The sequence below is a fragment of the Capricornis sumatraensis genome, chromosome 3, assembly GCF_032405125.1.
Source record: "Capricornis sumatraensis isolate serow.1 chromosome 3, serow.2, whole genome shotgun sequence".
Lineage (NCBI taxonomy): Eukaryota > Metazoa > Chordata > Mammalia > Artiodactyla > Bovidae > Capricornis > Capricornis sumatraensis.
Window position 1 is genome coordinate 157421403 of NC_091071.1, and position 14347 is coordinate 157435749.

The window sequence follows — 14347 nt, forward strand, 5'->3', positions numbered from 1 at the left end:
TTCTAGGAGTCTGTTTTGTGAATATTGAAATTCTTTATTAGAAAGAGATTGGACCATTTCTACCCTTTCCTTGCTTCAGTGCTTCCCTTTCAACTTGGTGCCACATCTGGGGACTTCTGTGATTCTTAATATTTAGAATAGTGGATTGAAATCATAGCTGTATAAGAAGTCATCTGGGAAGGCTTGTTTAAAATGTGAATTTCTTGTCTTGTTCCTGTTGGGAGCCCCAAATCTATATTCTAACACTCTGGAGATTTAAAAAATAATTTTATTGGAGTCTAGTTGCTTTACAATGTTGTGTTAGTTTCTACTGTATATAGCGGAGTGAATCTGCTTTATGTATACGTATGTCTCCTCTTTTTTTGGATTTCCCTCCTGTCTGTGTCACCACAGAGCACTGAGTAGAGTTCCCTGTGCTATGTAATCGGTTCTCATTAGTTAACTACTTTATACATAATATCAGTAGCGTGGATATGTCAGTCCCAATCTCCCTTCACACCCCCTCTGTCCCCTCCACGGTGTCCATAGGTTTGTTCTCTATGTCTGTGTCTCTATTTCTGCTTTGAAAACAGGAGATTTTAATATATTTGTTTAAAAGGCATATTGGTATTAAAACATGATTGCTATAAACCTGGAGTGAAGGAGGAACTCTTGAATAGAGGTTTGGGATCTGAGGGATTTCTGAGATTTCCAATCCCTAAGTAATGATGATTTGAACATTTTTCTTTCTCCTTCCAACCAAGATGAGTGTCTTTACCATTAGACAGCTCACAGTTACTCTGAGTCCACAACATACGCTGTGGGAGTTTGCTGGGTTTGTGTTCATGTGCCGAGGACACAGGATATTAAAAGATTAAATGAGCTTGCATCAGTGAAATATCAGCCCACAATTAACTCTAAGGATAATCACTATGGTTTCTATGTTATTAGTCAGATATAGAATTTTTTTCCTAGATGTGTTATAGTTTCATCTGGAGAGTGACCCATAATGGGAACAGAAGAATTACACAGATACTGAACACTTAGCAAGCAATTTAATTTAATTTTATTTATTTGCTCAGAGGCTGCATAGAGGGACTGCCTCAGCCACTGTGCACACATCATTAATACTCAGTGACAACATAAAGTAATGACTTCCATTTCTTGCTCAGGTCCTTTGACAATTCCATTAAGCCAACGTTGGGTATTTTGTGTGTCTTAGTGAATCTTTTTATTTTTCTTTTTTAAATAATGAAAGTATGATAACACATTTATGGGAGAGTTGGAAAATACAGAACAAGTTTATTTCCACTATATTCCAATATATTTCCACTATAAATTACAATTATTTTTAAAAGTAGATAAATTAAGATTTTTAAATTGGAGTTTCAATATCAAACTCTCAAAAATTAATAGAATGAACATGCAGAGAAGTAGAAAGATATAGCAGACCCTTAAAGCCCTGTGAACTGATTCAACATAATTAAGATTTATACAATTTTCACACAACAGGAGAAAACTACTTCTATTCAAGTTTCCATAGGCTGTAAACTAGGAGACCCTGGAACAGATCCAGAGACATAAAACAAGGTGCAAAAACTTCACAGCCCAAAGCTATTGAAACCACACAGAGTCTGTTCCCTTATCACTGTGGAGTTATATTAGAAATCAATATCAAAAGATATTTGACAATAACCCACATATTTTCAAGTGCAGTGCAACATTTACTAAGAGAGATCTTGGACTCAGCTATTGAAAGCCCTTAGGGAGCATCTTCTCAGAGCTTTTTGCGGGGGGTGGAGGGGGGCGGCGGGGACACTGACCCAACCACGTCTCAGTGTTCTCACATCTGTGTCTTAAATTTCACCACCTTGAGTATCCTATTCTATAATAGTACTTAGCTGGTTTGGTGAGTATTTCAAAGAACTTGAATCTTTGGAGTACGAAGACATGTTCATGGGTAACAGGAAACCAACTGTCTTTATCTTGTCCCTAAAGAAAGCAGAATAAAGGAGAGATGAATAAAAATTTAGTGAGGCTTTACACAAAGCATTTACTATTTCTACAAAACATGTACTATTTTTCCAAGTACCAAATAATGCCTAAAGAGTTAAACGTTCAACTTACATCTACCATACTATTTTCTTTGTTTAGTTGTTCAAATAAACAATTTGGAATGCAAGAAAATATATTGTAATTGGCCTTTTGATTAAACCAGTGGATGGTGCTGATAACTAAAACTTAAAACTTTTGAGGAAAGGACTGTACGTCTGTGGATTCTTAGCTTGATGTTTAAAGTTAAAGATTAATGTGTTCTCTCAACCAAGGGTCCTGCATGTCAAAGCTCTTCAGTTGAAATGAAGCAGAAATTTGGGACAATTATTTTCTAAATCCAGATCAATGCACCATTTTGAATTTTGATGAATATCCATCACACTTGACCAATAAAGGAGAGAGAGCAGTGCCAGCAATGACCTAGTGTTATCTGAGGGATTAAATCTTTTCATTTTGCCCTCTGCTCCTTTCTCCTTGAACAGTGTTATGTACGATTTTGACAAAAACCAGGATAAAGTGCTCCCAGGAACAAGTCTAAAGAATAGTGTTCAGAATGATTGTCTTTTCTCTAGTTTTGATCTCTCTCTTTTTAATTAGATAAGGCCGTAATTTCAGAGAATGGCATTTAGTGGCTGTATTGTGGGGAACACACATCTGCTGCCTCCCTTGGGAGGAAGGCCAGTTGTTCCATATGTTGGGATCAATAAAATAATAACAGCTAGGCCACTTAGCAAGCATTCACTAGACTCTCCCATTTATTCTTCACAAAATCTATGAGGTCACTGCTATTATGATTCTCTTTTTACAAAAAAATAAACTATGGCACAGGACAGACTAATAACTTTTCCAAGAGCATGCTCTTTGCAAATGATGGAGTTGGAATTTTAGTCATCTGATTCCAGAGGCTGTCTTCTTAATGACTTTGCTTAGAAAAAGAAGACAATATATTTATTTTAATTTCTGTTTTTTCCTAGTAGTAAAATAGCCATTCTAAGTTCTATATGGACCATTCTAAGGTCTATATGGACTCTTTCCCCTAATCTTTCCAACAGCCTAAGGTTATTATTTTTTTCTTGAATGCAAGAGGAAAAAATTGGGTTTTTATGTCAAAATGAGGGAAAAATTAAAATCCAATCTCTAGTTTCTGGAGAGCATGGGTTCTTAGAAATATTGACACTGGCTTTCTTCTGTAAAATACTTTCTTGGAATAACAGTTGAAAAGTTCATGAGCAAATTAGATACGATATCTCATTGATTTGAAAGCTAGTTCAAACATATTGGTTAGTTCTTGATAAGAATCTTTGTAAGATTCTTTGAACGCTATTAGAAAGGAAATGAATTTACTCCCCAAATTAGAGGAATAATGTAATGAGTTGTTACTTTACTAGTTAATCCCTGAGAAAGTAAAAGACAAAATAAAAAAAAAAAGACTACGAAAGAAAGTGCTCAATTCCTGTGAAACCATTCTCTGTATTTACTGGGTTTTATGCCAGCCCAGCTGTTGATTTTCAGCCGTTGCTGACTTTCTTGCTTTAGCACAGTTCTACAATTGGCTCAATCTTTCAAATTAAAGTAGATTCCAAATTAGAAATGGATTGTGTTCTAATAGTTTATTCATTGGCAGTTTGGAAGTTGGAAAACATTTTGCTTCAGAAAAGTAATGCATTATAAACATTGGCTAGGTTCCCAAACTATCATAGAAAATAATATAAACTTACATGGAAAAATTAATATTACTATATTTCTCAGTGTAGTATTGTAGGTCTGTGGACCTGCAGTGATTTAAGTGCAAAAACTACACCATTATAATACAGACACTGTACAATTACAAACTATATAGATACCAGCATGGAGAGATAGCCATTAAAATCTCAATGATGGGGACTTCCCTGGTGGTCCAATGGCTAAGACTCTGAGCTCCCAGTGCAGGGGTTTGATCCCTGGTCAGGGAGCTAGATCCAGCAGGCTGCAACTAAGACCTGGTACAGCCAAATAAATAAATAAAATAAATAAATAAATCTCAATGGTGGTTTTTCAGGTAGTGGGATTATGGAAGATATTCCTTTTTATATTTTTTACTTTGTATATTGTATTTACATTTTTAAATTTGCAATTTTGCAAACAAGGAACATTTAGTGCTTTCATATAACTGTCTATTACATACACATAATTTTACTCAGACAAAGCGTACGTCTCTGCCTTTCTTCTCTCCTCCCTCTTTGAAAACACATGGCCATTGGAACACAATGGTTGGGTGTACACTTATTGTTTCCATATCCTACATCTGCTCTGTTAACAAATCTCGTTGGCTCCATCTTCAAAACAAGATTAGAAATCACATTCAGTTATTGCTGTTGGCCAGTGAATAATCATTTCTTGCCTAAATTACTTTTTTAGCTTTAAACTGGTCCTCTTGTTTTCTGTATTATTTTCTTATAGTCTTTTCAAAACAGAGTCCCATACATATATTATATATTAATACATATACTAACAAAAAGAGTATGTTATACATCCCAGTTCACTTGCAATATATCCAGAACATTGAAAAGAGTGGATGGCCATCCTTAGCTCTCTTTTTCATTGCTCTCTGTCTTGCTCCCTCCACTGCACTCAAAGCCAGCCTCCTTGCCCTTCCTTAAACACCAGTCGTTTTTGAGCCCACCCAGTCCTCTGGCATTTGCTGTTCTCAATGTCTGGCAAGTCCCTTCACCCATCCACTCCAAACCCCTGCTCATATTCCCAAAACTCTCTCTCCCTTCTGTATTCAAATACCGTCATATTTTCTGGCTACAACAATTCATTTCAATTAACATTTCGACAATGCTTGCTTCTCAAGCCTTCATTTTTCCTTTGATTGGCTTACTTGTTTCACCATCTAACTCTACGCTGCATGTGTTTTCATGTTGATTGATCACCATGTTACAGAGGAAAAACTCCACATTGGCAGAGATTTCTGACAATTTTGTTTCCTGTTGTATCCTCGGTGCCTAGGATCCTGCCCAGCATATAGTACACATTTAAGCTGTATTTGTTGAATGAATGAATGTGTGTAATGAAAGCATAAAAAATAGACCTAAAGTATAGAAACAAAATTCCTGGTAATGCTTGCCCCTTAGGAACACAGGGGAAGAGATGTCCCTTTTCTTTCTTAGTAGCACTTTTTGTCTTATATATAAAAATATCTGATAAACTATGACAGAACTCTTGCAGATGGATACATTGGTATTTGTAATATTAGTTTCTGAGTATTTGTGTATTTTGAAAATTTTCATGAATACATTTTTTACCAGCTTTCCAGTAATTACTGGATAAAGCACATATTCCCAGCATTCCATGGGATGCCTTCTGTGATGGATACTGCCAACCTCTCCATCCGCACTGACTTCCCTGCTTCTAGCTTTCTCCATAGTCATGATTTCTTCTGTCTCTTTCTCTTTTTTGGTCTAGTGGGGTACGCTGTACATTTGTCTTTGCCTCTCCTTCATGACCAGGTTCCTCTCTCCTCCTGTAATAGAACTTTCTACAAGTGAAACACGGTGCTCATCCTGCTTCGTAAAATTCAAATAAAACTGGCTCAACCTTTGTATCCTACATCCTGTGGAAGACCAGTGCCCTTTTCCATATTTATGAGAATTCCTGATGGCCTATTAATTATGACTACCACTTTGATTTGATTTCCTGCTGCTGCTGAATTAGATGACTCACTGATTCTTTAAACAACCATATTTGTTCAATTGTTTCTTCCTCATGATAAGTTAATCATGAAACCAGGTCCCCTTTTCTTGATTTTTCTCCTCCTCAAAAGAGGCAAATGTGTATAGACTCTTTGTTTTTTAAATAATCATATCTTTTTTTTTTCTTTTTCAGAGTCTATTCCCATCTAGGTTATTACAGGATACTGAGTAGAGTTCCCTCTGCTAAACAGTAGGTCTTTGTTGATTATCTACAGTGTGTATAGACTCTTGATAGAGTCAGAGCCTAACTGGGAATTGGGAGGTAGAAGTGCAGAGGAGGGAGGAGGGGAGGTGATACTCTGACACACTAGTGCTTGACGGTGACAGTCTTATTCCAAAAGAGCTCTTAGCTTTACCCACACCAGGGGCCACTGGCCAACTCTCCTCTAAAAGATTCCCACCCTACTTATCAAATGTTTTCTCACTCCCTTCCATTCGTAGGCTGCTTCTAACTCCTTAAATACCAATTCATGTATTTTGCAGAATAGGCCAGTTTTGTCTTTGTCTCTTAGCCTGTTTGGCTTATGCCTAAAAGGTGCTTTCTTGTACCCACAAAAGCCCATGAAGGCACCTTCCTCTACAAGTACAGTTCTCCTTTAGGGAGGAATTCTGTGTTTGGCTCCCAGTGTAAATGTGTCTTCTTCCTGGGACACACTTTATTGTAGTGGTCAGTTTGCTTGTGTGTTTTTGTCACTAAAGGAAAGTTTTGAATTTTAAAATAATGTTTTGCTTTTGCTGAATCTTGGATTCCCAGCACCCAGCCTAGAGTACCATCATTCATGCTTGATGAGTAAGTGAAGACTGATCACTTTCCTCTTCTTACAGGCATCTATTAGAGAGTACCATTTGATCTTAGATAAGTTTGTTTCTTTCGGTTCTCAAAACACATAAATGTGATGGAAATAGCCTCCTTGTTTTTAGTTCCTCCACTGTATAAGACCTTGCTTATCCAGGGGAATGTCTCAGTAGCCATTACACTATGCAACTATAAACTGTCTTGAGGCAAGATTGTACATTGTGCTGTGCTGTGCTTAGTCACTCAGAAGTGTCCTCCTCTTTGCTACCCCATGAACTGGAGCCCTCCAGGCTCCTCTGTCCATGGGGATTCTCTAGCCAAGAATGCTGGAGTGGGTTACTGTGCCTTCTCCCAGAGGGATGGTACATTACCTGTAACCAAAATCATGCTCAGGAAAGACTCCTTTGCTGCAACCATTGGTAGTGAAAGAATCCGAGGTAAACATCTTTTCTTCATTGTCTTGCTTCTTAACTGAAGAAGCCAGTGATTTGACCGTCCCTTGAACTTCTAGAGTTCCACAGTTTGGATGTCTTCTTCTAGTCTTCCAAGGGTCACTTGTAGTTGATGAATGAATCGGTGAGGAAATGGAATAACGTCTAACAATCATGACATTGCCTGTAAAGGAGACACAAAATTCAAGTTTAAAAATTCCATTTTTAATGACATCCACAAATGGAAGACTGTATTACTAGTTCTTTATTGAAACTAACTAAACAAAACTGTTGTTTTTAGATTAATTTTTTGCATAAAAGATATTCATTCATTGATTTATTTTGGAAATAATCCAACCCTGAGCCAGGCACTTCTTAAAGAGATGGATGTGTGCAAGTGAAAACACAAAATTCTTGCTTGCATAGAGCTTACCTTCTTGTGTGGCTGACAGATGACAGACAGATATATGATAAAATTCATCTGGCAATAGATTCTAGGAGGATGAATAAGACTGCTGAGAGCAAGGTGCTAGAGTTAGATGAGGGCAAGGTCTGGTGAGGTGAGGTGAAATCTCTCAGTTGTGTCCGACTCTTTGTGACCCTGTGGACTGTAGCCCACCAGGCTCCTCTGTCCATGGGATTCTCCAGGCAAGAGTACTGGAGTTGGTTGCCATTTCCAAGGTCTGGAGGCTACTTAAATAGTGTAGTCAGGGAAGACCTTCCTGAGAACACAGAATATGAACAAAAATTTGCACATGACGAAACAGTAAAATATGATTTTAGGATGGGAAGAACATGAACTTGCAGAGATGCAGTTGTGGATGGCTTCTCGATCTTCATTCTAAAAGAATGTGTTCATCCACAGTGCCTCATCACTTGAATGACCACAAATAATTGAACTGGTTGCTGCCAACTGGCCTGAAATGTGTGTGTTTGCTTTAGTTGAGCAGTCATCTCTCTCTGTCGAATGAGAGATGAGAGCAAGGCGAACAAGTAGAAAGAAGTAAAAACATCTAGGGACTTCCCAGGTGACTCAGTGGCTAAGATGCCACACTTTCACTGCAGCAAGTGTGAGTTTGATCCCTAGTCAGGGAACTAGGAACTAAGATCCCACATGCCTTGAGTTGCAGCCAAAAAAAAAAAAAAAAAAAAAGTAAAGATGCCTGTGTGGGAAACAGGAGTTTTCTCCATCTTTCTCTTAAGAGCTTTATGTCTCTAGTTTCTGAGGGTTTCCAACTCAATTTCTATCCATAAGGGTCTCCTAATAAACTCTTTCTTTGAGGTAAATTGTATCTCCAGTCCTTAGAATGAAAGCCTCTTGATTAAAAGACCTTTATTTTAGGGCATCTTGGTTTGTCTGCATTTCACATCTAACACTCTGCTAACTGACCTGGGGCCTGTCATTCAGCCTCTACTTAGACATCTAGTTATTACCACTGGGGCTAATGACACTGACTTCATAGACTGGACCATTTTCTGGAGCACTTAATGAATGTTTGTTGACTCTATTCTTTCTCATTACAGCTTTGCCATTAACTATCAAGAAAGTAAAAGAAAATCCAGCATCATGTTTAGGTTTTCAGAGTGTTAGAAGCACAATTTTCTCCTTTTAAAATTTTGTGACCCATGTTTGTAGAACACAGACAGCAAATTATATAGCCATTACAGAAAGTGGAGGCTGCCCTTGCTTTTTATCTTAGGGAAGAGCAGAAGATCAGATTTTAGGCAAAAGTCTGTGGGTGAGTTTAAGTTCAAATCCAACTGAAGTAATTAACTGCAAATACTATTCATAAACTATCTTTGAACACTTCCTTTGGCCATGACATATAACTTTTATAATGATCTAAAGACAAGTTTTTATATGCAGAGTACATCATGAGAAACGCTGGGCTAGAAGAAGCACAAGCTGGAATCAAGATTGCCGGGAGAAATATCAATCACCTCAGAGATGCAGATGACACCACCCTTATGGCAGAAAGTGAAGAGGAACTAAAAAGCCTCTTGATGAAAGTGAAAGAAGAGAGTAAAAAAGTTGGCTTAAAGCTCAACATTCAGAAAACAAAGATCATGGCATCTGGTCCAATCACTTCATGGGAAAGAGTTGGGGAAACAGTGGAAACAGTGTCAGACTATTTTGGGGGGCTTCAAAATCACTGCAGATGGTGATTGCAGCTATGAAATTAAAAGACACTTACTCCCTGGAAGGAAAGTTATGACCAACCTAGATAGCATATTGAAATGCAGAGACATTACTTTGCCAACAAAGGTCCGTCTAGTCAAGGCTATGGTTTTTCCAGTGGTCATGTATAGATGTGAGAGTTGGACTGTGAAGAAAGCTGAGTGCCAAAGAATTGATGCTTTTGAACTGTGGTGTTGGAGAAGACTCTTGCGAGTCTCTTGGACTGCAAGGAGATCCAACTAGTCCATTCTAAAGGAGATCAGTCCTGGGTGTTCTTTGGAAGGACTGATACTAAAGCTGAAACTCCAGTACTTTGGCCACCTCATGCAAAGAGTTGACTCATTGGAAAAGACCCTGATGCTGGGAGGGATTGGGGGCAGGAGGAGAAGGGGACGACAGAGGATGAGATGGCTGGATGGCATCACCGACTCAATGGACGTGAGTCTGAGTGAACTCCGGGAGTTGGTGATGGACAGGGAAGCCTGGCGTGCTGCGATTCATGGGGTCGCAAAGAGCTGGACACGACTGAGTGACTGAACTGAACTGAAATACAGGTTTATGACTATTGACAAACATAAAAGTTTCTGTTTAAGAGGATTATAAAACAATCTCTTTATACCAAATGATAAGAAAATACAACAGAGGAAATTATACCAACAATTGCAAAGTTAAGTTTGTTCTTATATGAGACCTATACTCCAACATGACTGATCAGAAAGTAAGTTCTTTGTTTATGTCCCTGGGTCCCAAATAATCTATATTCTTTAGTTTCTTATAAATAGAAGGGAAAGAATATTCCACATGACATCAAGGGATCATCAGTACCATTTCAAAGATTCCTATCAAATACAGTTTGTCAGATAAGGGTAGGAGCAGAGTGAAGAGAATCACAGGTCTAGGAATGCTGAAGTTTCTTGGTAAAAAGTTGTTTCTTGCATCTTCTTTGTAGCAAATTATCTCTTCCCTTCAAACTATGAGGCTGGAGAAGACTCTTGAGAGTCCCTTGGACAGCAGGTCAAACTAATCAATCCTAAAGGAAATCAACTCTGAATATTCATTGGAAGGGCTGATTTTGAAGCTGAAGCTCCAATACTTAATGCCAGCTGATGCGAACAGCTGACCTACTGGAAAAGACCCTGATGCTGGGAAAGATTCAGGGCGAGAGGAGAAGGGGCAACAGAGGATGAGATGGTTGGATGGCATCATTGACTCAATGGAGATGAGTTTGAACAAACTCTGGGAGACAGTGAAGGACAGGGAAGCCTGGTGTGCTGCAGTCTATGGGGTTGCTTAGAGTCAGACACGCTGAGTGACTGAGCAACAATCTCTTCCCTAATAGACCCAAGGTGAGAATTCCAAGGGCAGAAGGGATGAGGGCAACATCTCCATGAGATGGATTGGATTTCATACCTACTTGCACACTATCATCGATGTGTCCAGGAGGATTTAGTCCCAAGGGATTTACTTCTAGCCCCAGCTTATTGGTTTCCTTTCTTAAAGTGAGACACACTTCTGAAATCACATTGTCCCTTATCGGAGTATAGGTTTATGTTATTTTGTTTTCAAAAGAAGATAGGACAAGTTGCTTAATCTCTCTGGGTCTTATATCCTCAACAGTAAAATAAGGGGATTATCACTACAGTTCTTCTCTAGGATCACATTTTTATGAATCAGTTGCAAGTATGAATTTTGACTATTGGCAATATCTTACTAAAACTGCGAATAAACACTTTGTACTTAAGTCAAATCATATTTTTTCTGACCTATTGAATATTATTAAGACTACTGCTGGGAAAGGTTGAAGGCGAGGGGAGAAGGGGACGACAGAGGATGGGATGGTTGAACGGCATCACCAACTTAACGGAAATGAGTTTGAGCAAGCTCTGGGAGTCGGTGATGGACAGGGAAGCCTGGAATGCTGCAGTTCATGGGATCGCAAAGAGTTGGACACGACTGAGTGACTGAACTGAACTGAACTTAAACATCATGGAAAATAGTTTTGAAGGAGTTTTTTATGTCTGGAGTAAGGCAGTGGTTTTCAACTAGGGGAAATATCCTCCAGGTGATATTTGGAATGTCTGAAGACATTTTTGATGATCATGACCGAAGGGGAAGAAGCAGATACTTTACTAAATATCTTACAATGTCCAAGACAGACTCCTATAATATAGAGTTATTCATTCCAAATGTCAGGAATTCAGAGGTGGAGGAAACCTGGAGGAAGGATATATTATACATGTCTGTATCTTTTTTTTCCCACTAGGAGAAGGTCTAACTTCTTTATAGTTTCCTTTTTCAGTTTTATTAAATAACCCACAGACAGAATAACTCAGATCCATAGCTGTACTTGACAACAAGGAAAAAGACCCCTATTGAAATCTATTTCCAGCTTTGAAGTATAGGGCCCCACACTAGAGAGAGACCACTTTAACAGAAAAAAAAAAACAAAAACAGCTGGAGATAAGACATGTCCCATTGCTAAGCTGTTCAGTACCTCTAAATAGCCTTGCCTGAAGCCTTTGACAGAGGATATTAAGCACTTTGGATATTCAAGTATGAATCAATTTTATTTGAATATGCTATATGTAGGCGAGTTTGACAATTTGAATGTAGAACATATTGAGTTGCCCAAAACCTCATTTGGCTATTTCTCTAATCATGGAAAAATCAAAATGAACTTTTTGGGCCAACTCAATATTTTTCACTCTCCTGATTTCTAATTTCATGTATAGTCTTCACAGTCAAAATTATTTCCCATAAAAGATGAGAGGTTAGATTTTTTAAAGAATGTATCAGACATTGACTTTTAGTCTTGAAGTCTCCAGCCTGCATATAGTAAGTTGAATTATGTGCAACATGCATTCATAAAGGACAGTAAAGATCTTCTAAAACATGGATAAGAAACAATATCTGCCTTGGTTGTGTGTTTGTTAGATACTGTACTAAGCACTTAGTTTATTATTACAACCAGTCATCACCAGCTGAGATAGGTACTATAGCACTTCTCAATGAACAAAATGCGAGTTAAAGATTTATTATAACTAGCTCTAAATCAAGTGCTGGTTAATGAGTGTCAAATCATTGGAACTGTATTTGTCTGACTCTGATATCCATACGCTTAACTGTTGTGCACGACTGTTCTGGCTTAATAAACGAGCACTCCATTTGACACATATCCATTTGGTGTTCTATTATGTAGCATTTAATTGCTTGAAGTCAAGAAAGGGAAAAAAGCATTCTTTTTAATATGACTTATTTCCATGAATCTGTCATCTTGAACTTCTCAGGAATACCTGGAGATAGTTTTACTGTTGTTAAGATATGATAATTGAAGATGTTAAAGGAATTTTTGCCTAAGGATTCTAAACTTATCTATCTTGGCCAAAAAGGTCATTTGGATTTTTCCATAGCATCTTTCTGTGATGAGAACCTTTTGGCCAACCCAATACCAGGAAAAAAACACACCACTGTTAATAACAAATTATGCACTTATGTGAGAGGCACACTAAGCCAACTATTTAACAGATATTTGCAAAGGTGGGCACAGCCCCAAAGAACTATGGGCAGTCAGTACCTTGGTGTTCTCTCACACCTGGGGCTGAATCAGAGGCAACACCACCATGAAGGGCTGCTGGAGATTGCCCGGGCACTTCTTCAAGGTTACCGAGGTCTGTGACTTCCTTTTCATCTCCTGATTCTCCTCCTGAGCCTGGGGTTCTCTGACTACTCAAAATCAGCTTCATCCGGAGGGCTTGATTCTCTTTCTCCAGCTTGTGGATCTCTGCCCGCATTTCCTGGATAACTCTCATGAGATGGTCATTCGCGGCCATTGCTTCTTTTCAGGTTGCTCTGGTTGCTCCTTTGGGGAGACAGGCCAACATTTGCTTACAAACCAAACGCACAATCTGCTTAGTGGAATGGGTTGACCCCACCCCTAAAGTTTCCTGAACAATAGATGTCTGTCTTCTCTATGCCATCTTTCAGCACCTGGGGAGTTAGGCTATCAAGGGAGGTAAAGGATCTCCATGACTAATTCATCCTGGGTTTTGTTTTTCAGAACAGAGCTTTTCTTTGTATCCTTCATTTCATATCAATCCGCAGTTCTGGAATAATGCTTTGGGTCTACAGAAGACACTCTGAAAATTTCCAGCAAGGAACAGAATTTCTTGTTTCTGTCATGAACTCACCATCTGAGCAGCCACTCAAGTTTTTTCTCTGTTGCTATTTCTGGTATCAGATGTTTCATAGATTGCCAACTGTCATGAGCACATCAAAGTGGGCACATAAGAATTATTCCTTGTCTTTTCTGTAGGATATATTATAGTTTTTGTACCTTTGGGGTAAATTATTAATTTTGACACCTGTTGATTAGGTGTCAAAATTTAACTAACATAGGAAATCATGAGATTATTTAAATGAAATGATGATAATTATACCTTAATCCCTTAAGATAATGTCGAGGATGATATAATTACTTCTTGGTAGGTTTTCCTATGATCATTTTTGCTGTTAATTTGGTTTCAGAGTGTTTGCTCGGGCAAATACTGCTGAGGGCTGTTTTGGAAATGTAAGAAGATACAGGTCAAATATTAATCTTGAATGAGAAGAACATGCAATAGTTAACAGCTTTCATGACCTATTTCTGAAGAGGTTTTTTCATTGGGAATGAAAGGTATGTGCTCCGTATCCATTTGGAAATTCAATTCATGCTTAAACAATAGGTTCAAAATGATTAGATACTTTGTCTTGGTGGTAATTTTCCTTGTACATTTGCTTACTTATGTTTTCTACATATGTTGATGCTTTTTTGCTATCTTAGTAAATAGGATGATCCGGTTGATTGATCCAAGTCTGTATGTGGGAGTTACTGGAGAAAGTATTATTTCTTTTTCATTCATGCAGAATTATCATATGTATTTAAATTTTATGACATGTTTACTAGTCAGTTGTTTTGATCTACTACTTCTATCTGTATTTAAATGAATTTCAGTAAGCATTTATGTGCCCGGCGTGCTAGAGGCTATTGAAGTGGCTCCTCTCTGATTTCATCTGCTTTGACTCCCTTGCTCTATCCCTCTGCCCTGCCTCAGTCACACTGGCCTAAGCATTAGCTCCATAAACACCCCAAGCACATTGCTGCCTTGGAACACTGGTCCCAGCTGTCCCCAGGGCT

General features: G+C 38.3%; 1 protein-coding gene across 1 annotated transcript; it reads right to left on the reverse strand.

The window, feature by feature from the left end:
* Nucleotides 1-1859: 1859 nt before the first annotated feature.
* On the reverse strand, nt 1860-13004 carry CCDC195 (coiled-coil domain containing 195). Its single transcript, XM_068967157.1, has 3 exons — nt 12749-13004; nt 6936-7179; nt 1860-1971 (listed from the first exon to the last, which is right to left on the reverse strand). Exons 1-3 carry the CDS (start codon nt 13002-13004, stop codon nt 1860-1862), a joined length of 612 nt encoding a protein of 203 aa, XP_068823258.1.
* Between the last annotated feature and the right edge of the window lie 1343 nt (nt 13005-14347).

What these genes read in the sequence shown, in the direction of transcription:
- CCDC195 (XM_068967157.1), bottom strand. Translation starts at nt 13,004, where the DNA reads ATGGCCGCGAATGACCATCTCATGAGAGTTATCCAGGAAATGCGGGCA. An exon ending in AGGTGTGAGAGAACACCAAG is followed by an intron (nt 7,180 to 12,748) that starts GTACTGACTGCC and finishes TCTCCTTTACAG; the next exon opens with GCAATGTCATGATTGTTAGA. An exon ending in GAGCATGATTTTGGTTACAG is followed by an intron (nt 1,972 to 6,935) that starts GTAATGTACCAT and finishes TGCTTTCTTTAG; the next exon opens with GGACAAGATAAAGACAGTTG.